The sequence below is a fragment of the Nasonia vitripennis genome, chromosome 1 (genome assembly GCF_009193385.2).
Source record: "Nasonia vitripennis strain AsymCx chromosome 1, Nvit_psr_1.1, whole genome shotgun sequence".
In the NCBI taxonomy this organism is placed as follows: domain Eukaryota; kingdom Metazoa; phylum Arthropoda; class Insecta; order Hymenoptera; family Pteromalidae; genus Nasonia; species Nasonia vitripennis.
The window spans coordinates 6,404,023-6,422,512 of NC_045757.1; the positions used below are offsets into that span (position 1 = coordinate 6,404,023).

General features: G+C 49.0%; 3 protein-coding genes across 5 annotated transcripts in view; 2 read left to right on the forward strand and 1 right to left on the reverse strand.

Moving 5' to 3' along the window:
• Window positions 1–424: 424 nt before the first annotated feature.
• On the forward strand, window positions 425–8,264 carry LOC100679311. The gene is made up of 3 exons (XM_003424954.5): window positions 425–830; window positions 6,388–7,008; window positions 7,097–8,264. The coding sequence occupies exons 1-3, from the start codon at window positions 811–813 to the stop codon at window positions 7,485–7,487; spliced, it is 1,032 nt and encodes a 343-aa protein (XP_003425002.1). The 5' UTR covers window positions 425–810; the 3' UTR covers window positions 7,488–8,264.
• Window positions 8,265–8,752: 488 nt separating this feature from the next.
• LOC100679286 lies at window positions 8,753–16,912 on the reverse strand. Of its 3 annotated transcripts, none has more exons than XM_016985198.3 (4): window positions 16,704–16,912; window positions 10,557–10,790; window positions 10,339–10,473; window positions 8,753–10,195 (listed from the first exon to the last, which is right to left on the reverse strand). In XM_016985198.3, the coding sequence occupies exons 2-4, from the start codon at window positions 10,782–10,784 to the stop codon at window positions 9,749–9,751; spliced, it is 810 nt and encodes a 269-aa protein (XP_016840687.1). In that variant the 5' UTR covers window positions 10,785–10,790; window positions 16,704–16,912; the 3' UTR covers window positions 8,753–9,748. The 3 variants fall into 3 exon arrangements, with proteins under 3 accessions (XP_016840687.1, XP_016840693.1, XP_031778214.1); XM_016985204.2 differs by having other exon boundaries at window positions 16,696–16,871; XM_031922354.2 differs by lacking the exon at window positions 16,704–16,912 and having other exon boundaries at window positions 10,557–11,492.
• Window positions 16,913–17,398: 486 nt separating this feature from the next.
• Window positions 17,399–18,490, forward strand: part of LOC100677965 — a 43,120-nt gene continuing 42,028 nt past the window's right edge. Inside the window, exon 1 of the mRNA XM_031922351.2 lies at window positions 17,399–18,128. The gene's annotated coding sequence lies outside the window, so the exon portion shown is untranslated. The remainder of the gene's footprint in view (window positions 18,129–18,490) is intronic.

Here is an 18,490-nt window from a genome sequence, read left to right on the forward strand (position 1 = left end):
CTTGTTCGACGGGCCTCAGTACGACGTCCTGCTTTATTTGCGCCGGTAATTAAGGTTCCCCCCCGCGTTGAAACCTGGAATTTCCGACTCTCTCGCGTTCGCGGCTGGCTATTATACTTATGCAGATACATCCCTTGGCTCTTTTTGCCACGAGAGTCTCTTCGTGACTCTGTGCGAGCGCCGAGTGTCTACACACAAGGCAGTGCAAATACGATTAAGATTTAAACGCGACGTTGGCGGGAAAAATGCTAGACGATCATCGTCATCGTCATCATCATCATCAGGCTTGTATTACCTTAATGAAATTACATTCGTATGGAATTACAATGCGGTTATCTGCCCGTGTGGACGATGTTAAAACAAGGAAGAAGTGCGCGTAATAATACTGGAGGTGCTAATTACGCCGCTAACTTCAGGGCGGAAGCCATTTCGTTAATTAGACGCGAAGGGAACGATCCATCACCGTTAAAAAAAAATGTGTCTATTATAAACCCTCGGGAGCTTATCCTCGCCTACTATAATACAGCTACGATAGTCCTGTGCGGCGCGAATACACGCCTGTACAGTTCGGCCAATCGCGAGGCTTCTCTCCCCTCCAGGAGCACCGCTCGGCCGCAAGGCTAAGGTTACAGCTCGGCGGCGAGCTTTCGGCGCTCAGTACTTGACGCGCGCTCGCACGGCGCAGTCACGACACAGGATTCCGCATACTCGCCACAGGCCCGGCTGTGCGATTTTCGCATAGAGGATACGCACTCGGTGACATAGAAAAACGCAGTCGTGTTGGAAGGTCAGCCATAGGAGGGAGAAAGGATGACGCGCCAAGCTCTCAGGTGAGTCGCTTTTTTCATCTCTCGAACCGGCGAAACTTTTATTTTCTCTCTCTCGAGAGAGAAAGAAACGCGACCGCTCGGGCTAACGATTTAATTGGCGATCTCACCCCCAGGCTCTGTGTGTGTGTGTGTGTTGGGGAATAATTGCCGCGACACGCGCAGCTCCCATTCGCGTCCGCACTTTGTGTTTGCGCTCGTCCTTTTATCCCTCCTGCTATTGCTGCAGCACTCGAGGCTGCGTTTCTTATTCCGCCTATGTGTGCGTGTTTGTGCGTACGTATAGTGTTCGTTTTCGTTGCGCGGAGGCCGATGGTAAATGCGCACGCGAGAGAGAGAGAGAGAATATAAAAGAGCCGAAAGCTGTCGGACCCTCGGGCTGTCTTCGGGAAATTCATTTAGCCGGGGTAGTTTAGCCTTCTTTTTTTTAGGGGGGTTTCTGCATAATTCAGTTGGGTAGTCACGCTGTTATTACAAGAGGCTTAATCGCTGTTCGAAAAGGCAATTATAATACCGAGAGTTTTTCCAATTCGCGGTATAACGTAGCTTGACAGCGAAATTGCGCGCTCCTTTAAACCGGCATTCAATGCAACGACTTTAAATTACACGTAATTATCGAGCGGAATGACATTACAATATTTGCTCAAGCCCAGCAATAAGCATCTCGCGGACTAAAACTCCCGCAAGAAGGACGGAACTAATAGTATGTATACACAGACATACACTCGCGAACGGTACTCCCCTACGGCGGCGGCGGCGGCGGCGGCAAGTCGTTCAATTGCGGAGCTCAGCTCTCTCGAAATCCATATCTCTGAAATTATACACGAGCCGGTCCGTAAACAGAAACCCGTCCAATTGAAAGCTTCCCCTTTTAAACACACACACACAGCTCGTACATCAGCGGCGACGGGGCCAGCGACGAATGCAGCTGGATACTCGTTCCCACGCAGAGAACTGGAACGCGAGCACACGATTAGCGATTGCCCGATGTAGGTGGAGTACGTATAGTGACCGGTATGAGGAGCTAGAGTGTGTGTGTGTACCGTACAGCGTACGACATTCGCACGGCTCATCTCCGCGAGATTACGGTATAAAATAGCTATTTCGAATTTTTACTTTTCGTACACATAGCACTAATCGAACGCGTCGCGTAGGTCTCTGGTTACCTGCGCGCACTGGATCTATAATATCCGTTTCACACACGTCTTGAGATCGTCATTCGAGCTCTAATCTCCTGCAACCCATGCGCGACTCCAACTCGATCTTGCACTGTAGCCACTCCTCTCCGCGGCACATAATATTACGTGTCATCCGCATCGCGCACGCGATTCGTTATACACACACGCACGCATGTGCGCGTATGCAGGGTACTGACACTGAAAACTCCTCTCTCTCTCTCTCTCTCTCTCTCTCTCTCCCACATTTTCCGCTTCGTTCCCTCGCAGCTCTTCCTGACATAACACCGCGAGCCGCTGCACCGTTATGCAATGCGCCGCGCTTATATGCTCTCGGCCTTTCGCCTCTCTTATACACTTATACTCTTGCGCGCACACGTGCGGCTGTTTTAATTCGTTTTGTTTTGCCGGAGAAAAGGGACGTGAGAGAGCAGTTGATATGCTATAGCCGGTAGGTATATAGATTCTAATCGCCGTAGATGATGCTTGATTTTATTTCACACAGGCTTTGGACTGATGGGCGCGATTAAAATCTTAAGCGCCAGAGAGAGAGAGAGAGAGAGAGAGAGAGAGAGAGCGATGCGCTACCGACGGGTGTGTATATCAAAATCGCGCTTTTATTTTCTCTTATTGAATCGTATACACGCGCTTGACGGAAAAATAAGCTGAATTCCACCTTATCAGGCTTCGTGGGAAGCTCGAGCCGTGCGTTTCGAAAAAGAGAGAATCTAACGCACTTAGAGCCGTCGAGAGATAAAGCGTATACATCTCTGCCGAGAGCGACGGCAAAGTTCCTCCTCTCGTGAATAGCCGCGCTGTTCGAGTCTCGACGAGCCGATTGTCCCGAGCCGCTTATCAGCGCAGTCGTCTACCTCTAGTTTGACACTATACCGCGCGCGGAGAGAAACCGAGAGAGAGAGAGAGAGAGAAAAAGCGAAGAAATACCAGGGTGTCTCGAACAAAAAAAAATATAACACAAGAGAGGGAGAGCCGATTAAAAAATTCCCCTCTATAAAATTCCTCTAAAATCGCCCTCGATCCGACACACACACACACAGCAGCGACGGCGGCACATTCCTCGCAACATTGACAGAATAGCAGAGCAGCAGCAGCCTATAAGGTCGTCGCGATGGCTATCTCTGGGAGCTACAACTCCTAGCAGGACGTCGTCGTCCCTGTACGTGTGTTTGTGTTCGATCGCGCGCCCCGTACAAGGAGCGACTCTCTCTCTCTCTCTCTCTCGGCCAGTGTACACACCGCGCAGAGAAAATCGATGCCTCTCGCGGCTCTGCAGCAGAGACAGTCCCGCGCGCATGTATATTACATGCGGGGGTTGCTTGCGCGCTCACGGCCCACAGGACCATTAATCAGCTGGCGCTGAGAAAGAGAGCTAGGGAGAGAGAGAGAGACGCGCGTCTGTATATAAACGTTATATTATAGGTTTATGTAGAGATATCTTCCACGAAAATATTTAACGTTAATAGAAGCGTTAAGCTCGTAAAGATTAATCAGCGCGGTTTCGTTAGTCCATATTCGCGTTGGCTTTTTCACCGCTCGCTCGACGCGCGCATCAACGCCGGCTTTAATTGCGTCAGTGTATATGGTTATAGGGCGATCGTTAAAGAGAGCGCGTAGGGGGAGTTCGTTAACGCGTTGAGAGTGAGAGAGAGAGAGGATGTGGTATACGGACTTTTTTTCTCATTTCGCTTATATATACGCGAGTTTACGGCTTAATTCGCCAGCTGCCGCTGCTGCGTTGGATTATCGGATTTGTTTTAACGATGAAACGAAAATTGAAATTTCAAAACGCGGCTCTTTTTGCGCCAGAAGCAACGAAAAAAAAATCTATTACACGCTGCACTGTGCACCGCAGGGACTCGGGGCAAAAAATTGAAATTGCCTCTCGCTCTGGGTCTCGAAAAGAAGAGCGACTTTTACGAGAGTCGCTCCTAAAAGTCGACTGACTTATACTCTCTTGCGCGGCCCCGGTGCGAATTACACTGTCGTGGCTCCTTTTTGCGCAGCGCTCGCGAGCATATATAGCAGAGCGCGGCGCGTATGGCTACGATAGGCCATTGACGGTGCGTTGGCTCTTCTCTCTCTCTCTCTCTCTCTTCCCCCCTTTCTTCCTCTTCCTTCTTCTGTGTTGCTGCTGCTGCTGTTGCTTCGTCTTTGAGAAAGAAGGCGCGTGTGTGTGTGTGTGTGTGAGGAACGCAGGAGAGTATGCGGCAAAGAAGAGGTTAGAGCTTCTGCGAACTGCGACGGCCCTTTGCGCCTTAACTTCTTCATTGTGTGTGCATAGAGGCTGGATTCGTTTTTTTTAATATTCAGGTATTTACCACGTTGTGAGTAGTGTCTGACGGTATGTCTTGCTGCGGGTTTTTAAACCGAAAATAAAAATTTGATATTAACGACCCCATTCAATCCTCTCCACACTGGACTTCGAAGAAACTTCCCTGAATCACCGCCGAATCTCCGGAAGCGGCACTCATGAATATCCATAATACTCTCTCCTTCTCCCGTCTTCCTTCCTTCCTTCCTCGCACGCACACACGCGAGCTGCAGTCGGCCGTAAAATCCTCCTCTCGCTTCCCCATTCTTTCCGCGCGCGCTGCCTTCCTACTCGGAAGCGTCGCATCAGAAGTAGACGAGGACGATCACGAAGAATTCTGTCAGGTGCACTCATTTTTTTCGCCAGAGCTCGAACCGGTTCGAATCTAAGTAGTATTTCCCGCGCACGGGGACAACACGGCTCTTCTTTCGCCGGAACCATCGGCGCAGGTGAGTCATGGCCATACGTGACTCGTATACAGGCTCTTCTCGGAAGAATCTAATCCAGAGCGGACGAGCGTTTAACTGTAAAAGTGCGCGCGGAGGCTTTTTGTGTGTGTGTGTCGCAGGGATGTGTATTCCGCGTAAGCGCGGCCACTTTTGATGTTTTCTTCATGAGCTGAGAGTATATGGCCGATCTATCGCGCTTTTTGCCCTCCTCTCTCTCTCTCTCTCTCTCTCTTGGGACTGTATAGATACCACACTTCCAGCTCTTGTGTACCTTCTTCTCCCCTTTTTTGTCCTCTACTTCTTCTGTGCTGCAGCGATGAGCAGACGCTTTTCGACGTGAGAACGTCGCCGATCGCGCTTAGCCATCGACAATGTACCCAATCAGACTCGCCTTTTCCGACATCACCGAGCCATTCAAACGGTCTCTCGATATTTCGAACGTCTGCCTGTAGGTATGGAATAACTTATCGCCCCGGGTATATCCCGCCGCAGTCGCATTATGCGAGGGAAGAGGAGAACAATGACGCGAAGACCGATCGCGTGCGCTTTTATTCGAATATCTCTCTTCCTCTATACCTTCTCGGCGTTTCGCTGCACAGGACCTGCGGTGTAGAGAGAATTAAATCGAGCATTAATCTCAAACGCACCGCTGGGATTATTAATCCCGAGAGCCGTCCGGCGAAAAAAAAGAGTCACACACACACACACACACACACTCTATACGCGGCGAGTTAATGCGAGAGTTTCACTTACCGGCGGCTAGTGTAGAAACGGCAGTAAAGATATCTCTCGCGCGCCCCTCTCCTCTGCAGCTCCTGTGAGAGGTGAACAAACTCGCAGAGAGTCGAGGAGGTTCCCTCTCTCGAGAAGATTCTTTCTCTCTGAATTTCTGCGCTGCCGGTGCATCACCGCAGCCTTGTGTCCCATAAAAGTCGCGGGGGAAGAAGTGTGATGCGCCGCGGCGCAAGAGCGACGCTGTCTTTGGGAGGTCGAGAGAGAGAGAAAGAGAGAGAGAACACGACAACGTTGCTGCCCTCTCTTTGAATATCGGACGCTTTTACGAGGAGGCGGTGGCAGTCGCGAGTTTACTTAATCGATTTTTCGAGACGTCCTTTATATTTTTCCCGGCGATGAGCTGAGAGGACGGCCCGACGAGAGAGAAAGAGCTGTGTGTATACCGGAGATTGAACTATAGTGTGTGTGTGTGTGTGTGTGTGCTGATGATGGAAGGACGTACGCGAGGAGGTGATCGATTTGGCGATTTTTGTACGGGAAAATTCTCGGGACATAATTTTCTCTCGATAAGCCGAGATCGAACAGGCCGATTCGCCGATAACAAACGGAATAACAGCTCGATTCAGTTATATAGTCGAGATCGCAATCGCGCGTATGTAAACCTCGCCTGGAATCGCTGTAATTGCTCGCTCTCTCTCTCTCTCTCTCTTTCTCTCGAGTGTGTGTAGCTGGTCCTGTAAATTTCGCGCGCGCTATCGCCGCTCGAGCTTGTCCGACAGGTTCCCCTCGCGCTTGTAACACGGAAAATCGAATAAAAACCTAGAGAAAAGACACACACACACACTACATCCACTTATTCTGCATTCCAGACTCTGTCTCCTGACGGCAGTGCTGCTGAGCGCAGCGTCAGCTCTGCCGGCCGAAGACTACGAGACGGTCCGGACGAGTAACGCCGCGATCCTCAACCGTCTGGGCCTGATCCCTCTGGTTCTACCCGAAGGTAACTCGGCCAATGGACACCACCGAAAACGACTGGCTGGACCGGAAGGTTTCAGCTCTCCGCTTCAGCGGATGCACCAGTCGCCCTACGGAAGAAGACACAGCAGCGGCTCGGCTCACGACAGTCACGTCTATGTGGTGAAGTTGCCCGCGAGTCCGCCCTACTACAGCTTCTCGAAACCTCAGGAACGGCCGAACGTGACGGTGGCCAATCCTAATCCTGGATTCAGGAACAACGGGAAACCCGCGAAGATATACCACTGGAACTTGCCGCTGGTGAAGAAGATCAACGAGAAGAAGAAACAGATGGCGCTGCTGAGGATGGAACAGGCCAGGAAGAAGATGGAGGCCGAGAGGGAGAGGCAGAAGGTCGCGGAGAAGATGAACTACTTCAAGAAGTTGGCGCAGGAGCAGCTCGTGGGCGACGCTCAGAAGAAGCCTAGCAGGAACAACGACAAGTGGCTGAGCTATCCTGAGCTGGCCGAAGCTAGGTGAGAATTATCATTTCGATATCATCTTTAATTTCCACTTCGACGATTTCGAAATTTAACCTTCGAGCCTTGACCCCGGTATTTTCAGAACCAAAAACACCGACAACGCGACCCAACTGAAGATCTTCTCCTCGACGTCGTCAACGAGCGGCGAGAAGACCTACCGCCTGGAGGGCGTCCCCGACTCGATGTCCCGGAACAGCAACAGTCACCACCACCACTTCAACAGCTGGCACGACTCCAACCCCAACAACGACGTCCACGGCAACACTCGCAACTCCTTGGACCAGGGCACGAGAGCCAAGAAGCACCGGAAGAAGTCAGCAGCCGTGTCTTACTACTACGCGCCGGCAGTGATAACCGGTAAATCCGCCTCCACGAGCATCAGCAAGCATTTCGCCGGCAACGGTAAACCCAAGGCCTTCTACGTGATGGAGAAGAGTCGAAAGCCCGTCTACTACCATCCCTTGCTGCCGTAGTAATCTTCGCTCGAGTGTGAACCGGAGGCGCCTCGCCGCTTTCGTTCGGGTGCTATTCTCTTCTTCTTTTTGTTTTCTCGAAATTCAAAAGCATAAAGCGCCGCCGCGAAACGTATACTTATATACACGATGGCATTCCTGCGCGGGAGGATTTTTCGGTAATCTTCTCCGTACTACTGGCTTCGATCGATTCGAATTCTTGGGGATTATGCAGGGTAGTGAAAGAGACGCACGACTCTTTCTCGAGTGTTTTTTCTTTTTAGGTATATTCTCTGTACTAACGAAGGACAAATTATTTTTGGAAGCTACGAGACGACTGATTTTTATGTAGGACTTTTATACCGATATATTATAATATACACGAGCTTTTGCTATTTCGACTATTTACTAATGATATACTTACTACTCATCGATGATCGCGCGCGATCTTTCTAGAAGACTGAAATGCCGCTCAATTTTCCATACTATTATATACATGTAATGCGCGTAAATACAGCAATTAAATTTTTCATGCGCGACCGATACTCGCCAAGGCTATTCAGTATAGTTCGATAATACTTAAATTTTTCATCAAACCGATCAATTAATCATCATTGCTGGACTATTTTGTAGATACATAAGTGTAAATGAATGCGAGGTTATATATATATATACGACGGCTATAAACCGGTGTATGCGTGTCTAGGACGCTTGTAATAAGAGAACTTTTTAATATTTTTTATGTACGATTATTGTAAGTCTAATCGAGCTGCACAATAAAGTATTTATATATACGTATTATTATAAAAAAAGAGCAAATCTTCGTTCCCCACATTCATCACCCCGACGAAGGATAATTCTACTCTTTCCTCACGTCCGCGCGTGACGAATCGCAGAAACATCAGCGACTGCCGTAATCTCACGAACGGAGCAACGACCCGTGTGCTTATACAAATTTCGTCGCTCGTTTCTTTTTCGCCAATCACCGATGAGCCGATAACGCCGCACACGACTGAGAGCCACTGCGCGACCTGCTATATATACGCACGTAGATAAAATCTCTAGCTTGTTCCCGGCTCCGCAAATTGCGGGATCATCCGCAGACACAAGGCTGTATATACTTAATACTCGGAAGAAGAAGCGACTCGCACATTTTTAGGTAATTGCCGGGCTGCTCTCGGGCCAAAACGATGATTGAGCGAGCGACTTCCTGGATACTTAGAGCGCCGGAGTATAACATTTAAAGGTATATTATATCAGAATCAGGAGGAATGAAGAGAGTCACGTGTGAAGCTCTGCTCTCGTCTATTTACAAGTATATAATGCGCCTTGAGTGCGATCGTACATCGTCGTCGTATAAAAAAAAGTACAAAAATATCTCGCGTAGGTCTCTAGTTTAAAATCTACGCACGTGTACGCCGAGCGCTGGCTTATACAATAAATATCCTACGTATCTTATACAGTATAAACGTACAGCACATATTCGTTTGATTTTCGTAAACTTACACTTACTTATATAAATGCACGCAGGATAAATCACAAAATTGAATTACTATAAGAGAAAAAGCGATAAAAAAGCTCACGGACATATACGATCCGAGTCGGCGTCCGCGTCTGTGATCCTCAAACAAATCAATGATATCCATTGCGCAGTCATCATCAGTTCTCTCTCTCTCTCTCTCTCCGACGCACACATTATACACGGCGAGAGGATCAAAGCGCGACGGTATACGGTATACGAGCCCTGGAATAAAGCATAAACGCAGGATTTATCCGCGACCGCAAGACAATCCAGCTCTAAATTGCATCATTCAATTCCCATAATGCGAGAGCTCTTCTCTCTCTCTCTGGCTGCCCCTTTTCTTCTTTCTTGCACTCTCTCTCTCACTGAGCGCGGCGACTCTTATAGTCACATCGCCGCGGGAGAAGATCGGCCTGCGATTATCCTCGGAAAAAGGATCTCTCTCTCTCTCTCTCGCTACACTGCTACACCTCGTAATCGGATTCCCTCTCTCGTTCTCTTAAATTTTTGGTTTATCGCCGAGAGAAAAAGAACTCGCGCGTCAATTTATTATACTGTCTCTCTCTCTCACTCCCGGCATACCTCGCAACGATTATCCTAATTTTGATGCTCTCTCTCTCTCTCTCTCTCTCTCTCTCTCTCTCTCTCTCTCTCTCTCTCTCAAGACCTGACCAACAAAAACACAAACAAAAATGTAGAGTCGAATAAATCAAAAGAAATCACAACGATTATTTACAGCCTAATATGTACTATAGAGAGCTCAGAATCGATTAGGCCTCGTCGCGGGATTCCTCTTCATGAGATAGACGCTCTTGGGCCTACCGTCGAAAATGTACGGGCCCCTGTTCAGCTTAATTATCGGACTGTCCGGCCTGTACTTCTGATGATGAGTCTTGCTCGGCTTTTGCTTGGACGGAGGTGCCGGCGATGGCCAGCGATAGACAGCGGTGGGCTTGCCGTTGCTCACGAACTCGATCGGCAGCTTAATGAAGGTATTCCTCTGCGGCGGTGGCGGCTTCGTCAGCGAGCCCGCCAGCGACGCCGTGGAAAAGGACGGCGGCTGCGAGATGTAGCCCAGGCCTGGCACGTAGCTGTACGGCGTGGGAGGCAGTCGTATGAAGAAGATCTCGCTCTCCGGCTTCTTATTCTTGCTCTTGCTCGGTGGCTTTTTCTGCTGCTTCTTCCGGACGCTACTGCTGCTCTTGTCCTGCGGAAGCGTACGCCATGTTTTTACTCTGCTACGCGCACTGTCTTAATTCGGCTTTTTACGAGCGACGCGATAGAGGCAGTTATCGCGGCTGTAAAAGCGCGCGCGTTTTACAAGCTCGTTATATGTACCATAATACATACCTGATAAACGCGCTGCGACGCGGGGTAGTCGACGAAGAAAGCCTTGTGCTGTCGCGAGTTGAGGCTGTTGGACTCTTGCGGGCTCGAGACGTCCTCCAGAAGCTTCACGTTCACCACCGCCTTCTTGGGCTCAGTCTGAAAAACCGTCAAAAAATGTAAACACGTTCTACAATAATACTTATAGCTTATAGGCAGACTGATCGAAGCGCCGTACATACCTGCCTCCCAACGCCCTCTACGCCGCCCTTCAGCGCCTTGCCGTCACCCGCGGCTGCTTCCGATGCATTGCTCCTTCCGACGCTCTTCAGCAGCTGCTCGCAGAGCAATTTCCAGACTGGACTCTCCCTAGACTCGGCCTTGTGGCAGGGCTCTGGAATTGGATCTGCCCCGCCGTCGACGAGGTGAACCGCCAGCAGCGCGAGCACGAGGAGGAGCCGGCTGGTCATGTTTGCCTATGCAAGTAGCGCACGGTCGATTAGACGCGTTAATTGGTATTTGGTAAGTACGTATGTTTTATAGGTTAGTTTTTCACATAGTGTGCATAAGTGCGGTGTAGCTATACGAGGCGATTGAGACACGCTCGTAAAATATCTCGTTGTATAAGGCATTATCGTCGGAAAAAGGGCGAATTTCTCTCTAATTAAAGAATGGCGACCGTATAAATCCTTGAGGTAATAAAACGAGTCTAAGCTCACTCAGTCAGGCTCTCTCTCTCTCTCTGTATGCCATTAAAGGCCGTCGGGGGTCATTTTTACGCCCTGACTCTCTCGGCTCGTGTTCAATTACGATTCTCGGTCTATCCTACTGCAGCGCGCTTGTAGGCTGTTTACCGAAAATTATGGCGCTCGTTATCGTTGAATCGTTTTTTCCCGGCGGATCGCGGCGCACGTGTTCGGGAAAATTGGATTGATAGCAACGTCTGCAATAAATTCCTCGGATTTTCAGGCGGAGATGCGCACAGCGAAAGAAGAAGAGGAATGTACACCGATGTATAGGAAGAGGAGTGAGAGAGAAGCTGGAGAAGATCGATGTGTATAAAACGTCTCTCCCGCGAAGAGGACGAAGGAGAGAAAAACAACGCGAGACTCTTTTCGACGTACAGAGGCGTGTGTGCAGTGGATACAAGTTTTTGCAGCGTGTGTCCCCATAATCACTCAATAACACGCGTCGCTTGGCTTCTTTCTCGCGCACGAGCGCTCGTTACCGATCGACCCGGCTTTTTCTGCGAGGAGAAAGAGAGCGTGATGATGCGTATAAACGAGCCGCGTCGCCTTCTGTACATTGTTTTTTCGGAGGTAGAGAGAGAAGGGAGAGAGAGAGAGAGGTGTCTTTACGGCGTGAGATTATTGAATTTGAGACACTTTCGCGCTATGGGATTATATTGTGCGTACACTTTCTTCGCGACATTGGTATTTTTTTTCGTTTTTTTTCGCAAACGGATCGAATGGGATCGTTCTATTTTAATAGCGAGATCGTAAATATTCTAAGGCTCGCTTTACGGCTGAGATTATTTTTATGCGCGTGCATTAATTTGAAAAACCTGTTCGTAGCGGCTTATTCTCGCTGATGATATACGATCGTTAATGGTATGTTTTATTTTTGAAAGAGTGATAACGAAACGCCGCACTTGTAGGACGACGCAGCCGACACCTGATGGTGAGTCGACGCTGCAGACGCCTTCCCGTTGCTTCTGCCGATCTCCGATGCCGCAGTCTGTGTACCATCGCGAGCTGTATACCTTTCACCGGTTACCGGTACCTTCGCCGACTCCGGAGATCTGTTTTATCGGTAGCCTCGACCGTTAAGGACATATCGCAGAGGTAAGCTTTCGAAGTATCCTATCGTATTATTATAAAAATACCGTCGAGTTATCTTACTCCAAATTGGCCTGTTTATCGAAAGTAGCGGAGGATGTTTGCTCAGCGCGCAGAAATAACTCAAGATACAAATTTCTCTCCGTAAGCAGCCGAAAATATCTGCGCATATACGTCAAAGCCACCAATCAACCCGCCAGCAGCAGGACTTTCTCGCACCGGCAGAAATTTGCATATAACTCTCCGGGACAACAATGCCTATTTCCGCGATCTCGCATCAAAAGTCTCTCTTTCTCGCCGGTGAAAATGAAGGTCAGCGCCGGTATCCGAAAAACCGACGAGACTTTCGAGAGTCATTGCTTTATTGTGTACGGCGCGCGCAGACAGACACGTGCGTGAGTGTGTATTCGCGAGAAAAAAAGTCGCGTATATACATGGCTTTTCGTACTCGGCCCATTGTGGTGTGCTGCCGTTGCGCGAGTCATCGACACGGCGACTTTCACCGTTAGATCGCCGGCAAAAAAGGAGGTAGAAAGCAAATATGTTTACCCCTGCTTAATTGACGATCTCGCGGAATGTATCATGTATCTTACGCGTATGAAGCGCGGGCAGGTGGATCCTCCTCCTCCTCACATGTGGATCCAGATCGATTCGCGCGCGGTTTGGGTGGTCTTTTGTCGGCGAGTCTGATTGATGTGGATATTGCGCTCATTGTCGGGAGGCAATTTGGAGAAATTAGCCCGGATCGATATCTGCGCTTGTTTCTTTAATTGATTTTCTCGCCTCGCCATCGTCGATCACGCGGCGGCTTTTTCTCAATTTCGAGCGTCTCGATAGAATGCACGTGTAAACGCTGTCTTCCCGGTAGCACCGGTCTCATCTGCATTCGGTTCGAGGCGTGCGAAAAAAATCCGGCGCCGCTCGACACCACCTCGGAGATTCGCACAAGTCGATTGATTTGTGTGGGCGTGACGCGACTGACGAGTGGACTCTGTGTGTATACCGCAATTCCCTCTAGAGAGAGATAGAAAAAACTCGCGTATAGTCTCGCGTGTGAACCATTGTTGTGGGTGGGTATACATATACAAGCCGCTTCTTCTTCCACTGTTGTCTTCTTTTTTTTCTAACGCGATTGATATAGTTGAGAAATGACGGCTGAATGACTGTGGGAGAAGAGGATATATGAATGATTCTATTAGCGGTTGCTTTGACATCGATGACTTTTTGCTCGTCATCCCCGTCATGCGATGCGAGAGGAAGATGCCGCACGAGAAAAGAATCCCGTATTAGCTCGCGCGCGAATCTTAACCGTATAAGAATCAATGTATTGTATACACCGGGAGCGATTACAAGTACGCGCACGTACGAATTCTCGTAACGCGATACCAGCGCGTAGGGAATATTATGTAACTCACGTGCCACACGCAGCTAATGTATTTCGATGACACGGAAATTATGTAAAAACTCCTTACAATGTCGCGCTCGTGTACTTGGTGTATTACGTTTCTCCCTTTATATGCGCGCGTAACGTAACTCGTGAAAAACTGGCTGTGTGTATGTGTGCATTTCTCTCGCTCTCCCATAAACATCTATGTACGAAAAATGCCGCGACTGCGCGGGCACGTGTGTGCATCCGAATGAGGAAAAAAAGGCCCGGCATCGAAATTAACATTCACGTAACTGTAAAGCTCTCTTGCAGGGGGTCTTTAACGAGAGCCTCGGACTGGACTTTTAAATTGTTATGAAAATAGCAGCATTGTAATGCGCGCGCGCGCGCGCGAGCGGCGAGAGCAAACGAAACGTGACCATCGGGGAATCTCGTGAATCTCGCGCGATAAGGTGCGATTATCGACGCGCGCCGGGCTACCGCGCTTTCTTACTGTACACGCGAATACGTCTCTGTTATATAGGAGAGCTCGCGTTTCTAATTCCCTGAGATTTTTACCGGACTCAGCGGTATTTACCGCGAACGGGAATATAAGCTTTGTGTAACGAGCTGACGTTTGCATCGCGATTTTTATACCGCGAGAGTGTAAGGACGTCGAACGGAGTGATGGCTGAATTTTGCCGAGAGACACTTTAGTCGCGAAGGTTCGGTTGTATCTGGCGACAGGGATTACCTGCTGATCCATATCAAGGTGCAAGAATGCATTTTTTTTTCTCAAGAAAGTGTCGGCGGGTAATCCTTATCAGATGCGTCAGCTTAATGAATAACGCTCCGCCAAAAGTTCGCTCGTCGACGGTGTAGACCGTTCCCTTCTCGAAATTCTCTCAAATCGTAAAAGCTGAAATAAATTCGCGTGTATAGAGTTACACCGCCAACCCCCGGCGCCGAGAGAAGAACATTCCGGAATCAGGATTCAAAGGAGGCGAGCCTCGAGAAAATTCAAATCGATAAAGCACTGCAATACCATAGCGAGCCGCAACCCTTATACAAACTCGCTCGGCGCGAGTCCCGCAAGGCATATAACACAAGCTCTCTCCGGCAGCTGGCTCCAGTCCAAAGCGCTCTCGTACGTTTCAATTGGCCGATTCAAATAAAGCCCCGGCCGAAAATATCGCGTGCAACTGCGCCGCCAATTGCTCCTTCGCGGAAAGGACATTATTATAGAATTTTTTTCCTTTTCGCAAATTCTCTCGGGGCCCTTTGTCAATTGAAGCCAGGCCTTAAGTGGCCCCGTCGAAATTCGTTAGTTCCTAGAACATGCGCATATAAGTGATACGCCCGCGTGTCTATATAGGAGGCGAGAGAAATTGAAGCAATCAAGAGAACCGTACGAGCGACATGCGTTTGTAGGTATCCGATCTTTGAAAATCTATCCCACAACTCAATTTCCGCGCTAATAGAGGCCGTCGCTGCGCGCGCTATATTGAATCGCGCCTCCTCCTCCTACTTCTTCTTCGCGGCAAATTAAACAAGCCATAGTTGCGCAATACACGAGAAATATAATTATAATTATCGGAAGTCTGCGAAACTTCGGACTTGTGCTTCTCTTTGACGGCTGCGCTCAGCTAAGCGCGTTGCGGCGGCGGCGGCTAATTTTTTCTCTCTGACTCGCCGACTCAGTTCCGAGTATGCAGTTATGCCTCGTTCGGCCCATTAACGAGGATCGCGCGGGTCGCTGCTTTATCTTTCCTTTCGTCGGCGCTCGAAATTCGGAGCTGCGAGAGCTCGTTAAACGTTTAATCAGGCAAGGTGTCGGCTTGAAAGATCTTTTTAAATTAGTCCGCGCTCGCACAGAAGCTCATCTCGTCGTAACTCCGGATTTGGCAAGCTTCAAACCCGTCCCATAACCGTATGAGTGTATACGCATGCAATGCTATTATGTGGAGCTTTCTAGAGCCGAAAAATTTCACTTTTTCGGCCGCCTCGTTTATTCGCCAGCATAGTTCGGGGCCGAAAAGCCAGTTTCGTCGCCTGCGATCCTATCTGATCTAGCGCAGGTGTTCGCGTATGTGTGCAGTATACTGTATACATCGCGGTGAAGCACGTCGTGAGAAATAAAACGTTCGCGCGGAATGTAATTGCGGCGACAAATCTTTCGCGCGACGCTCGCGCTCGGAAACTGTGTCAAGCGAATTTGCGGGTTAGCTCGCTCGAGCTCCTATACATAATTCTTTTTTTTCTCGCCACTTCTTCGCTTCGATAGAGCACTTCGATTAAATTCCGGCTCTTTCGCGTTCGCGCTCCGATTATGCGCGCGTGAGAGAGATCGCTTCTACGTATATATATATATATATATATATATATACACCTATATACGTGATTTCGGCTCGGATTCCGCAGAAGCGCTGCTCGAAAAGTAGATTAGGCATATTGTCGCGCGCTTGTGCGTGCGCCCGATTCTCTCCTTTATATTTTTTACGTCTACTACTGGGAATTACATTTCCAGCGCGTGCGCTGTCTGCTGCATCGCGGCCTCGATTTCGCATTCCGAATGCGCGCGAAACTCCCTCAAATCAATATTTCGACATGCATTGTTGCTCTTCTTCACGGAATAACGGGTGCGCGTCACGCCTGTCTAAAGTCGGATGCTATACGTGTATATGTGATACGAGCGCGCTATTATATTAAAGCGGCTACGAGAGCCTCGATTTTAAACGATTTTTTTTTTTTTTTGTTTGTATTATCTATTATAGTCAAGCCACGTAATGTTGTATGCGTTACACTCGAAGAAGAAAAAAGCGATTTCCATATTTCGAAATTCAAATATTTGCCCGCTAATTACCCGAAAAAAAGCGAGTGAGGGTTCATCGACCACTAAACACGAGTCGTCGTCACACACACACACACACACACACACGAGTGTTGAAAAGAACGAAGAAAAAAGGCAAAGAAAAGAAGAAGGCGCGCAACGTGCAAACCGATGAGATCTCTCAAGCGTGCACGACCTTCGACACGTCTTGTTAGTACGCTCGCGGTTCGCACATATCCGAAACACACAGAGCTGTACAGCTCGTAAACTTGCCAACGGAAACGGCGATAGCGTCTCTCTCTCTCTCTCTCTCTCTCTCTCTCACACACACACACACAGATACACACCAACACACCTGTCGTCGTCGTCCTATTCGGAGTATAAGCTTCAGCTGCTGTCGGGACAACCTCGAGCTTCGAAATCTTCTCCTAATCACTCGCGAGACACGCGACGGCTCGTAGCCGACATGCGTCGACTGGAATGATTGTAATTAATATTTCGATTGTTTTTTTTTTCAGACCGTCCTCGAGTGCGCGCGTGTGCCGGTGGATTCACTATCGGAATGAAGACTTTTCCTAAAGCCGGCGCTTACTTATGCGGCTGCCCCCACCGACGGCGCTCCTCCTCCGCGCTCTCACTCCTTCTTTCGCAGCTCGTGTGTATACGCGGATTCTGTATACCGTATGTATCTGCGAGGGAGAGAGAAAGAGACAACGACACCTGCACCGAAATTCCAAGCGGTTATAGGAGGCTCCGCGAGTGTTGACCTTAGGATGATAGGGAGACGCTGTGGCGAGCACGATTGTGAAAAATTATCGGCGATATTAATGTCGTCGCGCGACAAAGGATCGTCGTGAGTGATCCTGATGCGTCGAGCTTAAATGGAAGAGAGAAGGACAGAGAGGGGGATAAAATAAAATGAAATAAAATAGCGTATATACTCGTGGAATAAAAAGAGTCGAGCGAGCCACCGCGAGAATCTCCTTAACCCAGTTCGAGGCTGTGAAAAGCGCGTATGTGCGGCGGCGAAGGACGGGATGTACGGGATAAAGAATTTGCCTTGTATAGAGCGGAGACCGAGTCGTGTTGAACTTTTCGATATGTATGTATGTATGTTTGACTTGATTTAAGAGGCGCGAGAGAGGCTCTCGCGGTGTTCCGCGAATTTGATGCTTTTCAAATGAACGTACCGTGTGGTGGGATTTTGTCAAAAGGAATGTGTATTACAAGTACACTCGATTCAGCAACAAATTCCAAAACCTCGATCGATTCGCCTGCAGTCACGGCCAGCGTCCATCCTTCGGCTTTCTCAACGCCTCCTGTATCTTGTACCACGAATTCGGGATGCTCTTGTTCATGCGAACGCACCAAATCTCCTGAGAATATCGCGGTTGGTGGTCATCTTGCAAGTGGCCTTCCACTGATCGGATCCGCAATCGATGACTCCCGATTCGCAGTAAGCTCGCGAAAATTCGGCATGGCTCTCCGTGCAATCGATCCATGGACCTTTCGCCTCCCAAACTGGCGCTTTGACTTGCCAGTGGTCGGAACCTGTCTATATAATACAGTCTCACGTGATTGCACCAGTTTGCAGGTTGGCTCCCACAGCTGGGAATTGCATCTGGTGTCTTCTGCGCAGGCACCCATCGAAGACGGCGGACAATGGACCGTGCTGGCTGGCAGATGCGCGAGTTGGCCCTGTTGGGTCTGTAGTTGTCTGGGAGAGTACAACAATCGTCTTCTTGGCCAGCTGATATGGAAGTGATATCGTTTGATGAAGGTATCGTTTAAATATATTCAGTATTAAGGTTTTGCGCTTAGCCAGTGACAGAAATCAACGCAGTTAAGCACAGAGCAGAGATTAAAATTCACGCGTAATTGGATTAGGAACCAAGGCTCGCAAGACCTCTCTCGAGCTAAATTGATTTCGAAATTTTCAATAAAAAAGAAAAGAATCAAAGTATGCCTCTATACACAATAAGCCAGGCAAAATTCCTCTAAACGTCGTAAAAATTAATCGAAACGTCAAAGCGCTTGCAAAGTGATCGTCGCCTCTTTCGCAACTTTCTTCCACGCACACACTAATAACTCACTCGGCTCACTCAAACAAGCTAAAAAGAAAGGAAAAATTCATAAACATAT

What these genes read in the sequence shown, in the direction of transcription:
- LOC100679311 (XM_003424954.5), top strand. Translation starts at nt 811, where the DNA reads ATGACGCGCCAAGCTCTCAG. An exon ending in ATGACGCGCCAAGCTCTCAG is followed by an intron (nt 831 to 6,387) that starts GTGAGTCGCTTT and finishes TCTGCATTCCAG; the next exon opens with ACTCTGTCTCCTGACGGCAG. An exon ending in CCTGAGCTGGCCGAAGCTAG is followed by an intron (nt 7,009 to 7,096) that starts GTGAGAATTATC and finishes CGGTATTTTCAG; the next exon opens with AACCAAAAACACCGACAACG.
- LOC100679286 (XM_016985198.3), bottom strand. Translation starts at nt 10,784, where the DNA reads ATGACCAGCCGGCTCCTCCTCGTGCTCGCGCTGCTGGCGGTTCACCTC. An exon ending in TAGAGGGCGTTGGGAGGCAG is followed by an intron (nt 10,474 to 10,556) that starts GTATGTACGGCG and finishes ACGGTTTTTCAG; the next exon opens with ACTGAGCCCAAGAAGGCGGT. An exon ending in CGTCGCAGCGCGTTTATCAG is followed by an intron (nt 10,196 to 10,338) that starts GTATGTATTATG and finishes ACGCTTCCGCAG; the next exon opens with GACAAGAGCAGCAGTAGCGT.